This window comes from Leptidea sinapis, chromosome 22, assembly GCF_905404315.1.
Source record: "Leptidea sinapis chromosome 22, ilLepSina1.1, whole genome shotgun sequence".
NCBI classification, from domain to species: Eukaryota; Metazoa; Arthropoda; class Insecta; order Lepidoptera; family Pieridae; genus Leptidea; species Leptidea sinapis.
Window position 1 is genome coordinate 8971290 of NC_066286.1, and position 23640 is coordinate 8994929.

A 23640-nucleotide genomic window follows, 5' to 3' on the forward strand; every position below is an offset into this window, starting at 1 on the left:
TCCTTGTTTACCCTTTTTCTAAATTTTGTGTATTCAAGTCACTTGTTCTGTAAATAAAGTTATATGAGCTACGTTTTAACATAACTCTTACTCATGTAATATATAAAAGTAATTACAGAAGCATGCCCATACTCCCATAATCGATTCATACCGACTTTACCCCAGCGTAACATATACGAGTATGACCAGTCTCATTTTATACCCACCAACTAAAGTGATCTGTGTGCTTCACGAAGTTTTCACTTGAAGAAATAAAACAAAACTGTTTATCTTTATGGATTTATGTCACACTTTTCAAGAACATCAAATATCGATAGTGACTCCCCATTAGGTATGTTATATCCCTTGTCTAACCCGTGAGGGTTGGATGGTGTGGTACAATTTAAATTAGCTTCCTTCCTCAACACCTTGTCAATCTCCACGGACGTGAAAAACGCTACTGATAGCGGAAGATCTTTGATTCCCACTCTGAAAAATAATAAAATATGTATATAAATAATAAAAACAATATATAATATGTATTACACATCAACTGTAGAATTGTAGCGATAATTTTTTCATTGTCATTGATTAATTTTGCGTAAAGAAATCTATTTTAGTGAACGTTCTAAAGATACTACTAGAGCTCACTTTGGCCAAGTCATTATCAAGCCAATAAAAAAAAGTTATGAGCGGCTTCAAAAGTTTAGTTTTAAACACAGTACATAATATGTTAATGTTTTGTTTTTATTCTATGAATGTTATAACGCCCGCGCGTTAGTAGTCTGCGACTTCAGCAGCTATTTTCATCAGTTTGCAAACGGTTCTTTTCACCGGTGATTTTAAAGTGTATGTCTAGATGTCATCACAAAAATGGCGGACACCTTTGAGAGATGTTAATCTAAGTATCGTTTTCAACAAAGCGTCTCAATACGCTAACCACGATCAACTGAATTTCGTCAGTCTTCATAACTGTGCGTAAAAGAAACAAAATACACTTGATTATTGATTACGTATTTTGTAAAACGTATATTCCTTCTGGAATACGGAACTTGTGTATCTTTGTGAATAAATAAAAAATATGATGAAAAGAGACGTGACGAGCAAAACGTACCTTCCATTACAATGCATGCCGTTCAGGATTCTTGATAGAAACCAAAAATGCGCATCGCAATAATATCGCTCGTCACCATGAGACAAAGGATGTTAGGTCTCATTAGTCTAGTAATTTCACTGACTACGGCTCCCGTTCATTTGAAACACAATTATACTTGCACATTATTGCTGAGAAAGAACGAAGAACAAAGAAGAGACGAAAAACAGTGTTAAAGTCAAGCGGAATTAAACCGATTGGTGGTGACTGTTTTACTTACAGCTTAAATTATTAAAATGTCTGTTCTCTACGTGATCGTGTATACGACCAAAGATGCCAACAGTCTTAAGATATGTCCCACCAATATTGTTGTTGATAACTCATTGGTGGAAATATTGTGCAATATAGGGTTGTCACTTGTCCGTTTCAAAATTATGCCAAGAGTAAGGCAAGCACCGACCAGCATCCATGGTCATGAATTAAATTTAAAATAAATATTTAAACTTAGAACGCCTTACCGATGAGAACAGAACGCTCTTGTATAAAGATTGGTTATCTGTAACGCCAGCGCTGTCCGATACTTGAACTTTTCAGGAACAAGATACCGCACCTCATCGTGGAAACTCAGACTAAATCTAAAATAAAATACATTTTGTATTTAACCATAACCGGCAAAGCATGTTTTTTGAAGTTATACTTCTTTAGGCGCGTTATGAAAAAATTATCAGAGTGAAATTTTAAGATGCGCGCGCATCACTATGACACAAAAGTAACAGGTTGAAGTTGGATTCTAAAATTTTGTGACGTTTGCGTCATTCGTTATTATTTTTTTTTGGTTTCTTCGTACATTATTAGGACAGACGAAGGGTTCAAGCCCATACAGCCGTATTCATTATTTAATAATTAATTGTCAAAGCCATCGTAAAAGTATCGTAAAAAGCCAAGTAGAGTAGCACGAGGAATAATTAATCATTTTAATGCTTTTTATTTCGTTAGGCCAAAGAAGTATAACTTCTTGCGTGCATACATAACTTCAGAATTGTAGGTAAATATATTGGTAATCTGTTATGAATGAGGATATCGAGTCCCTTGAGTAAATTCTGCTTCGAAAATTTCTAGCATATAAATCAATTAAGACGATGCGTTTTATCATTTCAGTGAGAAAAGCGCAAATCTATAGCGAAGTTTTTATGGGATTACTTGAAGGACAACAGCCTTTTTTACCCATTGGAACAGACACAGCACGAAAAGCTTCTCCTATACACTATCCTCACGATACAGTATTGTAATCAAAGAAAGAGTATAATGTTGTAAAATATTAAAAATATAAGGAAATTTGTATCGAAAACGAAATCAGTAGTATATATAGTAAGGCGGGAAAAGTTGGGTTATGTTATTGCTATGTCTAACAATTTTAGGAACAAAATTTAAATATATTAAAGTGTCTTTCATATCAAAACAATGAATGATCACACGGCACGTATGAAAAGGCTGTAGCAATTTTAACCACATATTTTCAAAATCCGAAACAATGATTGATTCGCCAAGAAAAGGAATTTTCACAAAGTCATAACATTGGTAAAAAGACTGTGATCACCCATCCAAAAGACTATTATATTATTATTCTGGTGGTAAGCGTGAGCGGCAGTGATAACTTATCATTAGTGATGACATGGTCAATTTTGACTGCAAAATTGGCAGATCGCTCAAACGAGCCCAGCTGCTCTATCCAGAAGTTCAGAACATTACAGAATGTTTGTAGAGTTCTTAGAGCGACATCGTGATCGGATATATTTGCCCAGTTTTTGCTACCCTCGTGCATTCCAGTATAGTATATGAGTGAGCGTTTCAACTTCGACAACTAGACTGCGTACAGACTAAGTACATGTCCGTTATGCCGACATGATATCGTGTTTAAGCGGTATTTGTGCGTTTATTCGAATGTCCAATTTTTTAACGTGACGAAAAGATTAGTCTTGCCGATGGTGCAGGTATCCCCTGTATCGACTGCCGACGAATGTGGTTTGCCTATGAGATTTTGAAGTTTATTGTAACAGAGTGTATTTATGAACGTTAATAATCAAGTAATTCGTATGTTCATTGGCCTTACTAGTTAGTAAATAATAAAATACCTGGCGGAAGGCACCTCATGCTGCATGCTGACCAGCATGAGATGAAGGAAGTCGGCAGCAGCGCTCTGCACGGCCCAGTTAAGACGAGTTCCACCCCATCTTCCTGCAGCGTGCTCCAAAGCACGAGATAGCCGAGCCGAAAGGAACGCTGTACACGGCGATTCGGAATCTACAATCAAATTGTTCATGCATCATATAGTCATAGGCAAAAACGTTGCGCGCGAGTTGAATGCAGTCGGGGACTGAGGCAAAAACTGGAAGCATCTCCCCCCGCTGTCCGCACGCCTCGCCTCGCGCGCCTTCAGTGTAAGTGCTGTACCGTAGTCTTTGCTTACCGTATTATCGCGTTAATACTAAAGTTGCAATCCCGTATTATTTTTCTTATTTTCACAATGACTGATTCGAGTCCGTCAGTTTCCGTTCCAAAAATACGAGATCTTACTCATCGCCAAGCACGATAAATGGCGAAAAATGTTTGAGACGTGTGTTGAAGAAAGGCAGAACAATATTTGAGATATAATGATTGGGGTAAAATGATAAACTTGAAGCATTATTTAAATTTATCGACACATTCATGATTACGGTCATCAATTATAGTTAGATCGGATCGCATTCGCTGAACTCTGCATTCAACTCACGTGCTATCTGTATTGAACCACTACATACGGTGAAGCACAAGCATTTGATTACTAGAGGTAAAGAAACCGAGCGAACAATAGAGACTGTGTACGCTTGCCCAGCTGGACTTCTAAATCACATAAAATACCCATTGCTTTTAAAAGATGTAGAACTTCATATGGAATATATCCTCTTCTCTAAGTATAGGCTAATACTGGATAGGTGCATTTTCAGCTTGCAATAGCCAGAAATAAAACCTGTGGGGTTTACAAACTGCATGTTGATGGGCCACTGAAGTTGAGCAGAGTCGAGGCTGTAAGTATACCAAAAAATAGTGTGCAATTTACCCTACAAACAGACTCACGTACTCCTCCCACTGGTAGGATTATTCCTGTTAGTGAAACCTGAATTTCCCTTTGTATCACATAAATAAATCAGTCTTTCATACCCGCGATATCTTCAAGCTTGTTGAACATGTCCGACTCTGTACCACCGCGCCATCTCGCCCGCTCGAACATATCTTCCACTCGTTTACCGCTAAGTTTTGCCAGTCTTTGCGCCTGGTACGACGTCATTTCTACATCCTATAACGTCATGAGATGCTAGTACATGACTATACTTAATATCAAACGTTGGCTGTCAATGGTAATCGATACGGGCTCTTAGAAGTAAATGAAGATATCTGTAAAACCAAGGACAAAAGTGTCGATGCGAATAAATAAATTTCTTGATAAAGGCCAAGTTGTAAAATGCCAGACATCAACGTGGTGCGCTTTGAATTTCGCATTTTGAAGTAATGTCCTGTGGTGGTATTAACCTGAAAATTCCTCTTGGGTCAAATCGTTTCAAAATGCGATCAAATTGAAGGTGCTGGGACTCTTGAGCACCTAAGTGAGACCAGTACTCCACTTATAGGAAAATTTGCGCAATGCAGTTGCAGGCGGTGACTTAAAGCGAAGTCATCATCATCAGCCGGAAGAAGTCCACTGCTGGACAAAGGCCTCCCCCAAAGATTTCCACGACATTTGGTCCTGCGCTGCCCTCATCCAACGTATTCCGGCGATCTTAACCAGATCGTCGGTCCATCTTGCCTACCAACACTGCGTCTTCCAGTACTTGGTCGCCATTCGACGACTTAAATGCACCAATGGCCATCTGTCCGACGAACTATGTTCCCTGCCAACTGCCACTTCAGCTTCGCAATCATTTGGGCTATATCGGTGACTTTGGTTCTCCTACGGATCTCCTCATTGCTGATTCGATCTCACAGGGAAACTCCGAGCATAGCCCCTCCATTGCCCTCTGAGTGACCAATAACTTTCTCATAAGGCTCATAGTTAGCGACCACGTCTGCGTACCGTAAGTCTTGAAAGCGAAGTAATGTCTTGTAAAGAGATTATTTATACTATCGGTGTAGTTTAAGATGTAGTAACAGTTATTGAGGGAATGTGTAAAGAGGATAGATGAAAATAATAGGACTGCATAGTCTTTAAAAAAATCTTCAGTAAATTTAATAATAGTTAATATTTTTAGTTAAAACTAAAGAAAAATTATACCGAAGAATTGTAAATATAATGCAAAAACTATTCCCGCTTTTTCTCTGGGAAATTTTATTATTACATATTCCCCTCGCCAAACTTCTGGTTCGACGCAAAATTGCTGTTAAAATGGGCATGGGATGGAAAAATACAGTTTAGGCTAGTACTAGGTATTTTGTCACTTCGCCTTTTACGACACCCACGGGAAGAGATGGGGTGGTGCTATTCTGGTGCGACGCCACACTCATGACATCCCACACAATATAGTTTTCAGTTTTAATCATCTTTTCCAACAGAGGCGTTTTTACTAACCTGTCCATCGTCACCGTCCATAAACCCTTCCGTATATTTCTTCTTGAGGGTGTACACTTTCCTTCCCTTGGTAGATGTAAACATCTTGGCCGCTTTGCTCTTTGCCTCTGATATAGTCATTGTCGGGTTGAACTGCTTTAGAAGACGCTCGGCGAAGTTCTGACCAGCCCCTACAAGGCACAATTGATTCCTTTTATTTATTATCTATATCACATCTTGACACAAAGTAATAATTTTTTATCTACACACATGCTTTAAATCCTCTATTAAATATTCTAAAACAGTTAGCTTATTGCCAACATTAAAACACTCAATGTTCTAATAATCATTACAACACTCGTTTGGATGATCCAAACGAGTGTTGTAATGAAATCCAGTACAACATTATATCATCCGTTTTCATTATAACACTCCATTGGGTGATATTATCGTTACTAGGACTGGATTTTTTAATACTACTGTACTATTAGCAACTCACATTCGTGTTTAAATACCCCTTATTACACAACAGTTGCTTATTATGTAACTATTATAAAACTCCCACAACATTTTTTAGAGATACTATTAGTAATGTAATGATCATAATGCAGTCAACATTGCCCGCGTAACAATAGCAACTCTTCTATTTCTATTATTAATATTGTAACGAGCAAGAGGTTCGTCGGTAGAAAAAGCGTTGAATTCTAAGGATTAATTGATTAGGCATGTTCGATATTCTTGTCATGCAGTGCATTCTAGAATTTTCTCTCTAGAATGTTCCTTCACTAGTCATGAAAATACCTGAAAATGGGTTTTCGGAAAATTCTACCAAGTAACTAGTCTCGGCCTAAAAAACAGTTTTAACCAAAAGGCCACAAAAGCCAAAAATCGTTTTCAGGAGAAACTGGGCGGGTGGACATGTGCGTAGTTGTATTTTGCCCTACATAAGAGCCTTTAGTTTTAAGTGCATTCATATAACCGTTTGACGTTCAGTAAGTGATTTTAAATCCTATTCAGAATAAAAATATTTGAATTTGGCAGAGGCCGACTTTAAGGAACTTAAATGACGCACCGTAAATCCTCGCGTAGTTAATAACTTTGGCATGATCTCTGTTGACGTTAGCAGCACGTGCGGTCAGCGAGTGAAGATCGGTCTGGGTTCGTTTGTCTCCAGCCAACACGGCCCATCCAAAAGCACTTCCTCCACAGACTCCGATACTACTGTCTCCTAGCAGCGCGGCTATCCACAACTCCTGCATCATACACGGGTAAAAAGTCATATAAGTCAGTTTGACGACTCATATATTGCCGGGATGCCGGCTAGATTATGGGTACAACAACGGCGCCTATTTCTGCTGTGAAGCAGTAATGTGAAAGCATTATTGTGTTCGGTCAGAAGGGCGCCGTGATATTACTGGGAAAATGAGACTTAACATCTCATGTCTCAAGGTGACGAGCGCAACTACAGTGCGCGAGTGAATTTTCGGGTTTTTCGAGAATCCTGAGCGGCATTGCATTGTAATGAACAGGCTACTCGTTTCGTCCCTTATTGTTATAAAACAAATAGCGCAGAGGCTAGTGTCCCTGCCTATTGAGCTAGATGTCCTAGAGGTTCAAGTGACGGTAGGTGAAAACATTTATATGATGAATATGAATGTTTGTTTGCGAGTCATGGATGGTTTATATACATATAAACCATCCATGACTCCATCCATCCGTTTAAGTAAGTATATTGTATTAAATATATCGTTGTCTTGTGCTCATAGTACAGGCTAGTTTGGGGCAAGATAATTTATGTAAAAGTGTGTCCATATTATATTTTAAACAATTTATTATTTTTAAAGTTATATACCTCACTTCTGGAATTCATTATACAAATTAAATTTGTAAACAAAATGTTATGGACGAGCGGGACTCGAACCCGCGCCTCTCGGGTTCCGTCCGAGCGCTCTTACCAACTGAGCCAACCATCGAACGTAAATCTTGGCATGCCTTGTCCAACTCTCAAGTTGTGGCTCCATCTACAATTTGCTTTACCGTTGATAACCTGCTCAAACACAATTACTTGTAAATTAGGAAATTGATTTGAGTTGTCGCTCTTTCAACTCTAAACAATTTGTTATTTTTAAAGCGATATCCATATATAACTTCTGGGAGATTAATTATACATAATTTTATTTTTTCTGATTGTATTCCTTAAGAATCACCACTAACTGAAACAAATGGCGCTCACAGAAATTGATATAATTTGCGCTCTCTTAATAATATTATCAAATAATGAATGGGACCTTCAAAACCACACAAAAAAAAATATATCGACGCCATTACAAAGATCATTTTCTTCTATGGCAACAAAAACGAGCTTAATAAATATGTTTAGCTACACCCATGCTTTAAATCCTCTATTAAAGATTCTGAAACAGTTAGCTTATTGCCAACATTAAAACACCCAATGTTCTAATAACCATTACATCATCCAAACGAGTGTTGTAATGTTGTACTGAATTTCATAACAACACTCGTATGTTTTTTTTTTCAATCCCTTCATGCTCAAAGAGTTTTAACAGATGAACTCGATGCATGATATCTATATGAATTTCAAAATAAGAACATTTTTGTTTACGCGCGTTCCACACTACCAGAACGTCGCGCGCCGTAAAAAAAGTAGGTTATTCGAATCCCCGCCATTTTTCTTCGATATTTTTATTGTTTTGTTTACAAAAAATGAGCGATTCTTTTTAAACGCTGAATATTCAAGTGAATTTTAATTATTGCACTATACAAAATGTAAATTACTACTAAAATAAATAATTCTTTCATTAATACTTAATTTATTTGTATATAATCAGTAATGGATGATATCAGGTTACTACTAAGGCTGGCTGTTTTAATGTTAGCAGTTAACTAACTGTTTCAGAATCTTTTATAGGATTCATATTTACAGTTTGGATTTATATATATTAAGCTAAATCTTAATAACTCAGCAATTCGATGACATCGACGGTACCTGCGAGTCAACATCGGCCCCCACAAAGCAGTAAGAGGGGGGAGCCTGTACCATCGCACGCAGCTCCGACCCAATCCTCTCTGGATGAGCATTACTCGCCGTCATCCAAGTCGGTTCGCTCGCTCTGGTAAAAGACGAACCACATTTTACAACTCAAATCAAATCAAAACCACTTTATTCGTGTAGGTCAAGGAAATGACACGAATGTGAAGTTTTCTTGTCTTTTTACTTTTACCGTCACTTGATAAAAAGTTGGGCTTTAATGAGAAGAAAGGTGGCAAGAAACTCATTGCCACTCATTTAAATCAACATTTACAGCTTCACCGTTTTACAAATCATTTCGACTACAAGATATGTAAAATGATGCAACAAAAATACTCAAACGTCAAATACTCAATGCCTTACAATACAACATAATATACAAGCTAGGGCTTCCAACCGACATCTCGGTATTGCGGGATCCCGCATCATTATCCAATGCCGCGATGCGCGATTACGGGCGCGAGATCCGCGGGATTTGCGGACTGAAAAAAAGCGTGCAAAATAGGATAATCTGCGTGAATTATTATTCTTAATAACTCAAGTTATTAACTGTTTCGTATTTTCGTGATGTTCATACATCCTTTTAGGAATACCGACCACAAGTGTGGAAGCAGAAAGGGCATTTTCTGGCCAGGCAATAGAGTAAAATACGCAGTAGTTTGGCAGACGACAGTTTGGAAATGTTGTGTTTCCTTCGCAAACATTTTCAGTTAATATTAAAAGCTGAAAAAGTTAATAATTAAGTAATAATTTATCAGTTTAAAATGTGTGTTTTATTGGTTGATTTTGTAATTTTGCGTTGTGTATTTTTTGAAAACGATTTGTTTTGTTCTGCTTTTTATTCAGAATTTGTTATTGTTTTTTTTTTGTGAAAAAAAAACAGTATAATTTAATTGATCTTATTTTAATAGTAATATGTACGTAAATAACTGTGGAGTTGATAAATTCATTGTTTTAAAATGTGCATATTTTCAATATGCAGGATCCCGCAAATACCGAGATCCCGCGGGATTGAAAATTCGTAGTCCCGCAAATGCCGATATTGAAAACAGGCCACGGGATTGGAAGCCCTAATACAAGCTATACAGGGGCGTGCATTGGTTTTCTAGCAAGATAGGCACTGTGGATCTAACTAACTAACTAGTCGTAGTAGAGCTTTGGAATAAGCAAATATTGCTTGCCGTAGGAATCTGGTATTTAGCGTAAGGAAAAATTTTATGAGTTGTTCAATAGAAGCGCTCACCGTCTCGTGAGCGTCCCACATATTACGACTTGCGGCACAATAGCTCCGAACTGCCGCGAGTCCCGCACATCTGCCGGCAGCAGGTGTCTCGGCAACCAAACCACCTGTTGACCCATCACCCGCTCCCTGTTGTTTCGCCAGTACGACATCATACGGCCATAGCTCAACACCTGGAATTTATGTAATGACAAATATGAACACGATGAACGGCAAAAAGTCTAAAATGAAGTGGCAGTGGACAGTTCACATAGTTCGAAGGATAGATGGCCCCGGTGGGGCAGCAAAGTCCTCGAATGGCGACCACGTACCGCAAGACGAAGTGCCCCCACCCCAAGATGGACCGACGATCTGTCGTCGGAATACGTTGGACGAGGGCAGCGCAGGACCGATCGTTGTGGAGATCTTTGGGGTAGGACTTTGTCCAGCAGTGGACGTCTTTCGGCTGATGATGATAAAATATGAACACAAAATCAAATAAACTTTATTTAATTAGGCTTTAACTATGCGCTTTCGTATCGCCAATATAAATATTTCTTTTAAATTACTGAGTCTACATATGGTAGACAATTCGATAAAGGTACAAGGTAGGTGAGAAAACCATACAAGAAACGGCCAACGGTCACTCTTTTCAATCAATAGAGTATTTTACAATGGCTGTTATATACAAAACAAATTAGTTTGTAAGGTGCTGCATCCAATATATGAATCGTGTTCAAAGTTAAAAGCATTTTAAATATCAAATATTTCATAAAAAGTAATAAACAATAAACTGTAAAAATATTAATTATCGTATATTAGATGCATGCATAATTTAGGATGCATGCATAATTTAGGATGCTTCGTAAACATAATGGTCGTGATTATTGTCATAATTAGTAATCGTTTCCAAGAAATACTTATCTTAAAAAGTCTCCTTTATGTTTTATTTATTTTATTTTATTTTTTCTCCTTTATTTATCGTATGCTCTCGATTCGAGACACTCAGCCTGTATCGGCAAACTTGTCGTCGATATATTGAGCGACGACGATCAGTTCCGTGGTCACTTGGAACGAGGACTACTTGGACGAGCCTAAATAGGCCTCAAAAAGCATGGTGTACTAATTAAGAGGAGACAGTACTTCACTATAAGCCACTGTCTACAACTTGTATCTGAAATTGAGACTGCTTTGCAAAGTCACGGAATGGGGCCGACAAAATTAAGTCCAATTCAACCCCTAATAAGACACAAGTTTGTGCGTTCACCGCTAAAAAGTCTCTATCCCCTCGGGGATACGACAAAAGGGATTCGAGAATCGAGATCACTCATCTAACTGCCACAGCCTGTATTGCCATACTTGGCGTCGATATATCAAGCGACGTCCAGTTCCGTGGTCACTTGGAAGAAAAGGCCAAACTGGCCTTTAAAAAGCTTGGTGTACTAATTAAGGCGAGACAGTACTTCACTATAAGCCACCGCCTGCAACTATATAAGGCGCAAATTCTGCCTCACAAGCATCTTCCATTTGACCGCATACAACGAAGAGCGGCTGGAATCATCGACGATCAAGTCATCTCCGATCGGCTCGATTCTTTCGTGTTACGTAGAGATGTGGGTTCTCTCTGAATCTTCTACGCATTTATCATAGGGAAGGCTGAGAGTTGTTCAGGTTGACACCAGAAGCTGAATTCCATCCCCAGCTATTACGTTAAAATGCATAATTCCATCCACATCATGTTGACGTCTGACATTCTTACCTTTTCCTTCTTTTTTTCTATATCTTTGCAGTATAATCAATTTGTATCTTTCTTTACTATTCTAGAACCAACTACTATAACTTTATTGTGCCACGAAATATGATAAAATATTGCGGTTTAATTAAGAAACATACATAAAAAATTGTGCAGTAGGTATTAATTTTACTGCGGTTTATCTGGTAAACATTGAATATTTTAATAAATTTGTGATATTTTGCTGTTGCACCTTCCGAAAAACATTAAAATAAAATACTTTATTAATGCTACAAAAAAGAAATAATTTGACTGATAGCTAATGAAATGTGGATTCAGAATATATATTTAACTCAAAACCGACCAAAAGGTCTATTACTGCACGGTGGACTGTACTCGTATAGTATTAGTTTTTTATTTATAATTCTTTTCTCTGTTGACAATATATATTACTTGTATTGGTATTGGTAAGCAAAATGACCGTTGTATAGATAGAAATAGGTTAGTTAGAAATATTTAATTTATTTATTTCTAATATTTATAATGAATAAAGAGACTAGAAAATTACATGTTGAAGCATACCGACTGAACTCAAAATATTCAATAAAACAAAAATAACACTGAAGTTATTTTTTCAATTGATAGAAAAACCAGTGATATTATTATAGTGATAATTCAATGTTAAAAGCAATAGTAAATATATCGAAAACAATATTTGAGGTTATCTTATGTATATTTTAATATTTTTTTGAATTACGCCAGAGAAGTATAACTTCTCACAATGCGTACATTATTTACGCACAATTATTTTCATTATGAATACCTTTTCTGCGTCATTTCCTTGAGCGGAGAGCACATTTTGACTGAACATATTCAAGAAGTCCTTCGCGAGTGGATTACCAACTTTATACTTGGGCCCATCTTTGTGTGGCAGCCTTAAGAAGTGACAACAGCCTAAAAAGAGAATACTGATTCAGAAAACTAAAAATATATTTCTTTACATGATGTGTAACCAATTTTTAATCGAACTCGAACGGTTGGCTCAGTTGGAAAGAGCGCTCGCACGGAACGCGAGAGGTCGCGGGTTCGAGTCCCACATCGGCCAAAAGATTTTTTTTTCAGTTTCATTTGTGTAATTAAACCCAGAAGTGAGGGTTATCACTTTAAAAAGATTACAAATTGTTTAGATCTGCAAGAGCGACATCTCAAGTCAATTTCCTAATATGCAAATAATGGGGTTAAGCAGGTTATCAACTGTAAAGTAGATCCTGTAGATGAAGCCACAACCTGAGAGTTGAACAAAGCATACAAGATCTTATCAACGAACGCGAGAGGTCGCGGGTTCGAGTCCCGCATCGTTCATAAGATTTTGTTTTATTTGTGTAATAACGTGATACGTCGTTTTTATAACACCGCTTTTATACAACGTACCTAAAATGTAAAAATAATTCTTGCTTATTAGTATTTTATCACAGAATAGATTAAAAGAGTAGAACTGCCTTAAAACTTTCATAGTATAGGAAACAATGTCACCAAAAACACAAAGCTAGATTAAAATGTATTTGCAAAACACAGAGCACAATAATATAATTTGCTACAACATATAAATGCGGCTTTGGTAAAAAGCTTTAAATTGTTGTTCAAAATTAATTCTTATTACAACTCACGAATGTAGGCTATTATTTCATATCTTCAATATATTTTGCCATCATGAAAGATATTTATCCCATGCTTTAAATCATCCATTAAAGATTCTGAAACAGTTAGCTTATTACCAACATTAAAACACCCAATGTCGTAATAACCATTACATCATCCAAACGAGTGTTGTAATGTTGTACTGAAAATCATAACAACACTCCTTGCTTTTTTTTCGATCCCTTCATGCGCAGAGTTTCAACAAACAGCCACATTCTTATTGCTCGATGCGTAGTATCTGTATGAATTTCAAAAAAAGAACATTTTCGTTTACGCGCATTCCACACTACCCGATTATTAGGTATAATATATTATTCGAAACCCCGCCATTTTTTCTTGAAAAAATGTGCGATGCAAGTTTTGACAGCACACCGCCGGATATTTTAAACGCTGCAAAAGAAAATAATATTCAAGTGCATTTTAATAATTGCACTATAGAAAATGTAAATTACTACTAAAATAAATAATTCTTTCATTAATACTTAGTTTATTTGTATATGATCAATAATGGATGATATTAGATTACTACTAGGACTGGCTGTTTTAATGTTAGCAGTAAGCTAATTGTTTCAGAATCTTTTAGAGGGGTGTAGATAAAGTCTTGTATGCAACTGTTGATAATTAGGTATTAAAACACTCATGTGATACTATTAAACCGTTTTAATATATTTTATAACACAACAGTTGCATAAATAACTATTTGCTCTCCAACAAATATTAATCAGTTAATTAATCCAAGCTCCTTGAAAACCGCACTGTGGAGGACCACCACACATCCAGATGGTGTGGATGATATCCTAACTTGTGGCGTGTCGTGCAAAGGTGGAATTCGGCGGCAGGAATCAGGTTAAACAGCTCTTCTTCAGCTGTTATCGCTTTCCAAAGTAAACAATTAAGTGGACTATTTGACGCTAGAGGGAGCGGTTACCAAATTACTCTACAAGTAACTCTAATAATCCTGAGCGGCTCTAGATTGTAGTGGGCAAGGCATTTCATTTATTATCAAGTGAAGTCTTATATATTAAATATATATATCTATTATTAAAAGATTAGATAAAGATTAGTAAGTATTCACTTGAGTGAATTTTCATTAAATTGTTATGTAAATAGTTTAAATTGTTATTTGGAAACGTAAAATTATGTATCTAGTCGGTAAGTAAAATATAAAAATTAATATTTTCATATTATGTATGTTCCTATAATTTATTACTAAATATATAAAAGGCTGGTTTAAGCTAGTGTTTAATAAAGAAAGCTTTAAAAAGATACAATTTAAAAAAATGTTTTGCTCAATATGGCGGTGCTTTTATCGCTTGAAATCGGTACGAAAGACGTACAGGAGGTTTCATTAAATCTTATTGATATAAAAGTTTTTTACAATAATCTTCAAACCATCACCTTGTATCTCGATACCGCTCCAAACACCCAATCCGTGGTACTGATTGGCAGCCGCCTGGTCTTCCTTTCTTTTTCTGGCATAGTACGCTCGCTTGCCGAGATCTTCCTGCAACAGTAAACATAATATGCCTGTAAGAAAACACTGTTTAGTACATTTCTACAGGTTCACCGCCTCCCTTTTAGTTTTTAATTTAGTTTTAACTGCTTTCATAATAATTTAAGTAATTGCCTATGTAATCCTATAGAAAAAGTTAATTTTGTAACATACTTAGGTGTTAAAGTAGATACTAATTTCTCCTGGTTCCACCATGTTGACTTTATTTGTAGCAAATTAAGAGTTCTTCTAGGAAAATTTTACCACATTAGTTTTAGAATACCCATTAGTACCCTAAAGTGCTTATACTTTTCTTTGGTGGAATCCATAATTAATTATGCGCTTGATAGCTATGGGCTTACTTTTAAATTTTCTTTCTGTAAATGATTAATATTATAAATAAATAAATAAAAATAAAATTGCCGCCTTTTGGCATATTACACCTTCCAGAAACACTGGATTCAGTTACATCTAGGTTAATAAATATGTTTAAAAATACTTTTAATTAGTTACAGTTCGAAAAAAATTATTATAGAAAAAGCATTATTAAAAAGCAAAATTCCATTCTTTAAATTATATATCTAGCACGCCGGGTTCCACCCATGAGGAGCACGTACCCCTAAGCAAGCAAAATTAACGATCAATTGAGAGATTTTTGCGAAAGAAATAGAAAAAGAAATATTTTTATAGCAAAACAATTTGTGTTTTCAAAGATACAAATTAAATTTATAACCAGAATTTATGTACGATGCGGGACTCGAACCCGCGCCTTTCAGGTTCAGTCCGAGCGTTCTTAAACGGTATCTACTTTGCCAAACAATGCCGTTTTACTACCAAACATATACCAGATGTTATATATTAAATCGTATCTTATTTTAATTATTTATTTTCTAATTATTGTACTGTCATCATGCCCATTCCAATATGCAAATAAAAATAAACAATATAAACATACCTCATATAATCAAACTGCCTAAGATCTCGTACCTCGGTCATATACTGCGCAACGATACCGCCCGCTGCAAGTTTGCAGCGGGCAATTTTCCTCATCAAAATAGTTATTTTGATGAGGAAAATTGCTGCAATATTATTTTCCTCATCAAAATAGTTATTTTGATGAGGAAAATTGCTGGGAAAAGAAATGTTCGGAGAAGAAAGAGGTCTTGGCTCAAAAATATAATGGAGTGGACTGGCATCAAGTCAAGACAGTCCAAGAATTATTCCGCTCAGCCCATGGACAGAAGAAAAAAACTGACTGCTGACCTCCAGAAATGGAGAGGCACATGAAGAAGAAGAAGAAACATACCTCAACAGTCTTCGGCAGTATATATGTCTCAGCATCAACTCCCTCCTTACACTGGACCAAGGGGCACATTTCTAACAGTCTCTCTAGCGGCACTATTGCCACTTCATCCTCTATCTCCCCCCTTGTTCTACTGTATGGGACTAGGAAACCCCACCCTTCAGATTTTATATAATGCAGGGGATATCCTTCCCAGGTCAAACGGAGAAGTTTCGGAGTTATCTAAAAAATGGATTATTTAACAATGCATATGAGATTTGTACACAGTAAACAACAGATTATATTGTATGACAGTATATATGGTGCATAGTTCAACGGACAGATGGCCGGTAGAACAGAAAAGTCGTCAATTGGCGACCACGTACCGGAAGACGCAGTGTTAGTAGGCCTCCCTAAAGATGACCCGATGATCTGGTCAAGATCGCCTGAATACGTTGGATGAGGGCAGCGCAGGATCGTCGTAGAGATATTTGGGGGAGGCTTTTGTTCAGCAGTGGACGTCTTCCGGTTGATGATGAAGATGGTGAAACAACAGATTTATCTGAGATTTCAGTTAAATTCATCGAAGTACTGTATAAGTTTACTAAGACTGTGCTTTTTTGGTACTTTATTGAAAGGAATTTGGAATCCGACAACTGAGTCGAAAGTGAGTCATTTTATACGTACAAACAATTAATATACCTGCATATTTACAGAAAAATCTATGTCTTATTAATTATTCTTCATTTGCTAATTTTGTTTTTTCTATTGAATATTTTGAGGCAATACGAAACTGGCTAGGTGCAATTTACATACAAAGTATGTGTCAGCCTAAATCTTTAAAAAAAACTGTCAAAAAGACTTACTTCTCTTTGCGTAAAATTATAATCATTAACATCATATCAGACGGTAGACGCCCAATGCTGGACAAAGGCCTCCCCCAAAGATCTCTCCTTCCTTAAAGGCCGGCCACGCTCCAGTGATCCCTCTGGTGTTGCAAGAGAATGTGGGCAGCGGTGATCACTTAACACCAGGTGGGCCGTACGCTCGTTTGTCCTCTTTATCTAAGTCGGAGCGTAGACTTCACCAGTTGAGACCGTTTCAGTTTTGGATTGATATTCAATGTGCCTCTTACAATGCGGTGATTACTCCCAGTTTTCACTGAGTATCTTGAGGCCTTGAGGTCGACATAATGAAGTCAATCTCGTTTTTGCTGGCACTATCGGAACTGAACAAGGTGATATATAGATAATATGAAGAAATATCATAATATAGAGATCCCCCTTCTCAGCCAGGAACTGGCCAAATTATATTAATTTTTTTATTTGCCAGATAGATGTACAACAGAATGTATCACTCAGCAGAAAGTCCAATTCCAGTACTTGGGTATATTATAAAAAAAACAACTACAAATTCATCCCCGCAGGAATTAAGACTTCTATTACCTATATAAATAAAATTATTAGAGGCTTTTATTTGAGCGCGTATCACGGAAAAATTACTGGATAGATTTATTCCTCAGATACTTGTCCATTATCTAAAAAAAATATTGTGATACCAATATTTAATTATATAGGCACATTATACATAATAATTTTATAGGCACTACGTGTTCATCTGTGTACGCGGAAGTAGTCTTGGGTATCAGCTAGATAAATATGCTCTTTTTGTGTATACAATTTAAGAAAATTTGAGAGCTAATAAAAAGTATGTTACAACAACAGGAGAATGAGACATAATCTAGTTTAGATCAGTTATTAACGACTAAAATAATTAAAATGCTTGTAATTCCTGTGGACAAACTCAAATAGTCCAAACACCTACATTAATTTAATAGAAATCTGACAGAAAAGAACATTTTTTTTTTCAAATAATGAAGCTGTGAATGTGTTTCAAATAATGAAAAATGATGATTATATATACAATTCATTCAAATTAAAATATACAATTTAATTAGAGAAGACATCTTAATCAAAACCCTAATTTAAATTATTAAATTTTACCATAACCCATTAAAGAAATATTCGAGGACAACGAATGGCCCAAGTTAAACTTGTTTGCCACAAACTTGTTTGAACTTGGACAAAATATTGTAACTTGTGCTAATTTCTTTAAAAGCAGGTAAAACGTCGGGATAAACATGTAAATAATGTGGATTTTCTTTATTACCTGCATACTTGTCGTTATATTATTAGCTCCTGGAACCCAATCGGGAGCTTTCCCCGGTTTTGTGCTCAGCTTCCTATACCACGCTGGGTATCCAGGTAAATAGGGCCTCTTAACAGGCAACGAATCACCCAAATCATACAGATACAGAAATTTATCCTCCAAATCTCCCACATTATGGGGTAATTCAAACCTACTCCGATGCAATTTATCTATGTACTCAACGGAAAGGATATCTTCAGATGTATTCTGTCTCTTTTCATCAACCATTTCATGAATAGTTCCATCCTTATCTTTTACAATTTTGTTCTTAGATTTCTTCAATTTCAACCTTTGTGTCGACCAATCCTGATCCCACATCCATAAATCGTTTTTGTATGCGTCATTCTCCATCATACGACATGCCTCGTCTGCCTTTGTTGACAATATTTGTCTCGATTCAAGTTTGCAATCTTCGAATACTGTTTCAGCTGAATTTATGTATTGCGTCCAGTTTGAATTTACCGGTAAATATGCAGTACCTGAAATAAGTGATTATTATGACTAAGTGCATGCTGAGACGCAGGTGACGCAGCACAGTAGGTACAGTACCACTGACCTGTATAAATACCACTAGAGAGGCTGTGCCACATGTTTGACAGCAATTTTTTTGTGCCTATTTGAAGCGCCACTCGCGAGCGTCCAGATAACAAACTTTGACGTATAATACAAATGGCTGCGAAGGAACGTACAATACTCTGAAGTATTTTTGCACTTTGAATTAACTTCGTTCGTTTTCCGTGTTATTTATACATCAAGAATCAACGTAATAAAACCACAATTTTTTTTTTGTATATAGTTTCCCACCATGTATCGATGTTTGCTAAGGTGGTCATCAATAGTTTTAGTACCGCAGACTCTCGCTACATGGCCAACAGCGCCAAAATGGCGAATATCAAACAGGCACAAAAGTACTTTAAGACAGCAGCCAGTCTAGTGGTATATAGTAGATGTCAGTAATGTAATGTACAAGTACAGTTTTAGCAGGGCAGGGCAGTCGAGGCACTCATGTGAGAAATAATGTACTGTATGGTTTGGAGGCGCAAAATGCCAAAGAGAAGGAAGAAAAGTATTTAGAGTGAAGTGAAACGCGAAGCTAAACACAAACAAGCCATGGATAATTCCCTCCCCTAAAATATGATGAGGGAAGCCGCGATGATCATGCGTTATGCTCGTGAAAGTGCAGCACACAGTTGACAGGAGCATCTTCTCAACGTGGTCTCTTGTTGGTTAGTTTAAAGATTGTATTTCTTAACATTATTTCACATGTAAATCAAATACTCGCATAAATATCCACCAACTATTTTATCGACAAAAATACCCTATATAGGGGGTCAATTCCAAAACCCTACCAGTCTGCAGCTACTTTTATATTTATCTTAGCAAAATTTACCTTAATTTGTAAAATAACGGTGGTTTAAATTCTACGTCTTACAGAGGCTCAACTAAAACTATAAAAAAAGCTGGCACATAACTGTTTTTGTGTGATTGCAGAAGGGAGAAAAAATATTTTTTACAGTATAGGTGCTTTATTTTAAAACTGTGCGAAAACCACACTGTTAACCCAGCTTTTTTTTCTAATTTCATAATAATATTTGAGTTGCTTAACAAATTGATATGGGAATCACTGCTCTCGGTCTCATAATTTAGGAGTTATTGTTGATCACATACACGCCTTTACTAGCGTGCACAAACGCAAGTATGCGATCCGACTCCTTTGTTACGTTGTGTGTGAGCGGATACGGAAACATTCATCATTCATACATCGTGGATCTGAGTTCCGCCGCGACCACACCACACGCGAAATATCGGCTTGAAATAATAAAATATATATCGTGAGTACCCGTCATAATAATTACAATAGTGGGTCAAATATTGGCACATGAATGGCATACAATAGTTTATGCAATATTTAAAAAGATATAACATGTCGTAGGGAAACCTATTAGTGTTCTAGAACATTACCTAATTCCAACATGCCGGCCAACGTCACGGGGTGCGGAAATCTCTCAAGGAACATCGGCAGCAGTTCCCTTAAAACGTTATGCGTGGCAATGACGTCACCGGCGCAGTACTGCATCAGCATATGGAAATTATTCCTCACATCGTCCAGGGTGCCCTCTACGAAGATGTCACGAGATTCCTTGTTCACTGCTACACCGCAGTACAATTTGTGGACCTAGACATAAATGAAATCTTTAATGATTAGTTCAGGAGAGTTGTCGCCTTTGAAGTCATGTGTCACGCGGGGGCCATAGAAGATCAGCGTTTGTGTTGGAACATAAGTCTGAGTGGCTCCTGTTTTAAACACCACACGTTTTTTATATTTTAAGTTGCTTCTTTTTTATAGGTGTGTCTAAATAAATGTTTTTTTCTTTCTGATACTCATACAAAATAATTAATACTACAATTTCCTATTAATTATTAATACTACACTTATCTCCATGAGAGCAAATGATGAAATTAATAAAAAATATAAAATTAACCTTGAAAAATTATGGCGTTAAGATAATGAGACGAATATAAAGTTTCTAGAAGAGGATAATTTAGTAATATAGTAGGTTTCAGTAATGATCATAGTGATACAATGTTTGATAATTATTTTACATTTTATTCGTATACCTAGTCTTGACATAAATACTGAAACAAAGAAAAAAAATCCTATTGCAAATAACATTTATTACTTTTACAGTGTGTTAGTTTAATCCATAAATATAAAACAATTTAAAATACAAAAAGCTTATTAGAAGTGGTCTTCATTGGCTGCAATACAGTCCTTTAAACGTCGAGGCCAGTTATCAATAGAAGCACGCACTTTTTCCATGGGAAAATTCTTCACTACCAAACGTACGGATTGTTTTAGGGACTCCTTATCATGACGTTTAGAGCAAGCCGCATTCTCTGAAATTGACCATAACTCCCTAATCCAGCGGATAAAGATCGGGAATAGACGACCAGTCTTCAGGTCTGATGAATTCCGAAACGTTCATTTCCAACCAAGACTGCGTAGACCGAGCTTTATGGCCCGGCGCCGAATTGCTGGAAGGACACTTGGCGTTGCGTAGAGACGTCGCTTCATTGTGTGTCTTCTACCGCATTTATCACGTGGAGTTTTCCGAAGAGCTGTTCAACCTGATTCCTGCCGCCGAATTCCACCTTCGCACGACACGCCACAAGTTACGATATCATCCCCACCATCTGGATGTGTGGCGGTCCTCCACAGTGCGGTTTTCAAGGAGCTTTCTTCCACGTACTACAAAGCTGTGGAATGAGCTTCCTTGTGCGGTGTTTCCGGGACGATACGACATGGGTACCTTCAATAAAAGCGCGTACACCTTCCTTAAAGGCTGGCAACGCTCTTGTGATTCCTCTGGTGTTGCAAGAGAATATGGGCGGCGGTGATCACTTAACACAAGGTGACCCGTACGCTCGTTTGTCCTCCTATTCCATAAAAAAAATCACATTGATAAGAAAGGGCTATAATTTTTCTATCCATCGAGAGTTATTGAGTCTTGAAGGGAAAGCAGGTTAAGCTTGGACCATTTATTTCTTAAACACAAATATTCCGGAAGTTTATCATGAACAGCACTCGTTTGGATTGTACCTGGGGCAATTTCTGAACAAAATAAAAATTATTCTTGATAAATTCATTTATTTTAGGTGAGCAAGGGATGCTCATTTCTTTCCTCTGATGAATAATATTTAACAAACCTCAGTAAGACTATTCAGAGAGCTGATCTCTATCCAGTCGTCATCTGAAGGGTCTGGTTCTTTGTTCTTAGTTTTGAGGACAGCGCGCTGGTAGCTGGTGACGCCGCTCACACATGTATGCATCGACATTGTGTCCATAAACCGAACACCTGAAAGGATAGGAATTTTTATCTACACCTATGCTTTAAATCCTCTATTAAAGATTCTGAAACAGTAAGCTTATTGCCAACATTAAAACACCCAATGTTCTAATAACCTAATCCAAACCATCATCCAAAAGAGTGTAGTAATGTTGTACCAACTGAATTTCATAACAACACTCCTATGTTTTTTTATCCCTTCATGCGCAAAGAGTTTCAACAGACAGCCACATTCTTATTGCTCGATGCGTGGTATCTGTATGAATTTCAAAAATATAACAATTTCGTTTACGCGCGTTCCACACTGCCAGAACGTCGCGCGCCGTAAAAAAAGGTAGGTTATTCGAATCCCCGCCATTTTTCTTCGATATTTTTATTGTTTTGTTTACAAAAAATGAGCTATTCATTTTAAACGCTGCAAAAGAACATATATAATATTCGAGTGAATTTTAAATGTAAATTACTACTAAAATAAATAATTGTTTCATTAATACTTACTTTATTTGTATATAATCAGTAATGAATGATATTAGATTACTACTAGGACTGGTGTTTTAATGTTAGCAGTAAGCTTAATGTTCCAGAATCTTTTAGAGGATTCATATTCTGGGTGTAGATAAAGTCTTGTATGCAACTGTTGATAATTAGGTATTAAAACACTCATGTGATACTATTATCATTCCACGTCCACATTCGTGTTTTAATACGCCTTATTACGCAACAGTTGCATAAATAACTATTACTTGATGGCAAGTGACCATGGCAATGAAGTAATAAATGACGACCACTGCTGAGCGAGTTGTTACTTAGGTTATAGGTTATCACGGGCTGTTATCCGCAACTCGACGACTATGGCGCGCCTATTTTGAGTTGTGAGGTGGGCGGTTCATCTTGCCATCCCAGCCCCTCGAGGTAGTTAATCAAACCTCTGATGTCACCCATGACCTGGGGGAGAGTCCTCGGTGACTCCAGGAATTTGGCCCGGTATGTGACCACACTCCTACACTCCAGAATGATCTGTGCGGCCGTCTCGGCGGACAGCGGACTGTCGGTGACACCTATACTAAACAGATTTTTGTTCAAAGGGCCGTGACCCGTTATTACATGGGTTAATCTACGTAATCTTTGGCGTGGGAGTTTTAGTAGCTTGCGAGAGAGCCTGAAGTCCATTTGGAGTAGGGCCTCTTACGCTTGTCTACACCCACTCACTTCCGTCCAGTATTTACTTTGTAATTCCTTGGTATGTTGTTGTATGACCGTTGGAGGCTATTTAGAGGGGAGAGGGAGTTGTTACTTAAACTTGTACTGAGAAGATTCAAAAACAACGCCAATACGTGAAATCTACCAAGAGCACACTGAAATTTTAAACGTATTTCATTGCCCCGTAGAAATTATTAATTAAATATTTTACGAGTCGAATACACGCGAATAGCCTATACAAACTCGCAGATGTGTAAAAAT

At 37.0% G+C, this 23640-nt stretch overlaps 1 protein-coding gene across 1 annotated transcript in view; it reads right to left on the reverse strand.

Moving 5' to 3' along the window:
* Nucleotides 1–265: 265 nt before the first annotated feature.
* Nucleotides 266–23640, reverse strand: part of LOC126970791 (DNA polymerase subunit gamma-1, mitochondrial) — a 28190-nt gene continuing 4815 nt past the window's right edge. The window contains exons 5-18 of the mRNA XM_050816889.1: nucleotides 22040–22188; nucleotides 20294–20507; nucleotides 18293–18810; nucleotides 16148–16366; nucleotides 14748–14853; nucleotides 12475–12605; nucleotides 9944–10113; nucleotides 8659–8782; nucleotides 6724–6904; nucleotides 5673–5842; nucleotides 4271–4406; nucleotides 3205–3373; nucleotides 1591–1707; nucleotides 266–468 (exon numbers count right to left, since the gene is read on the reverse strand). Coding sequence (XP_050672846.1) covers nucleotides 273–468; nucleotides 1591–1707; nucleotides 3205–3373; nucleotides 4271–4406; nucleotides 5673–5842; nucleotides 6724–6904; nucleotides 8659–8782; nucleotides 9944–10113; nucleotides 12475–12605; nucleotides 14748–14853; nucleotides 16148–16366; nucleotides 18293–18810; nucleotides 20294–20507; nucleotides 22040–22188 — 2600 coding nt within the window. The 3' untranslated portion in view covers nucleotides 266–272. The remainder of the gene's footprint in view (nucleotides 469–1590; nucleotides 1708–3204; nucleotides 3374–4270; nucleotides 4407–5672; nucleotides 5843–6723; nucleotides 6905–8658; nucleotides 8783–9943; nucleotides 10114–12474; nucleotides 12606–14747; nucleotides 14854–16147; nucleotides 16367–18292; nucleotides 18811–20293; nucleotides 20508–22039; nucleotides 22189–23640) is intronic.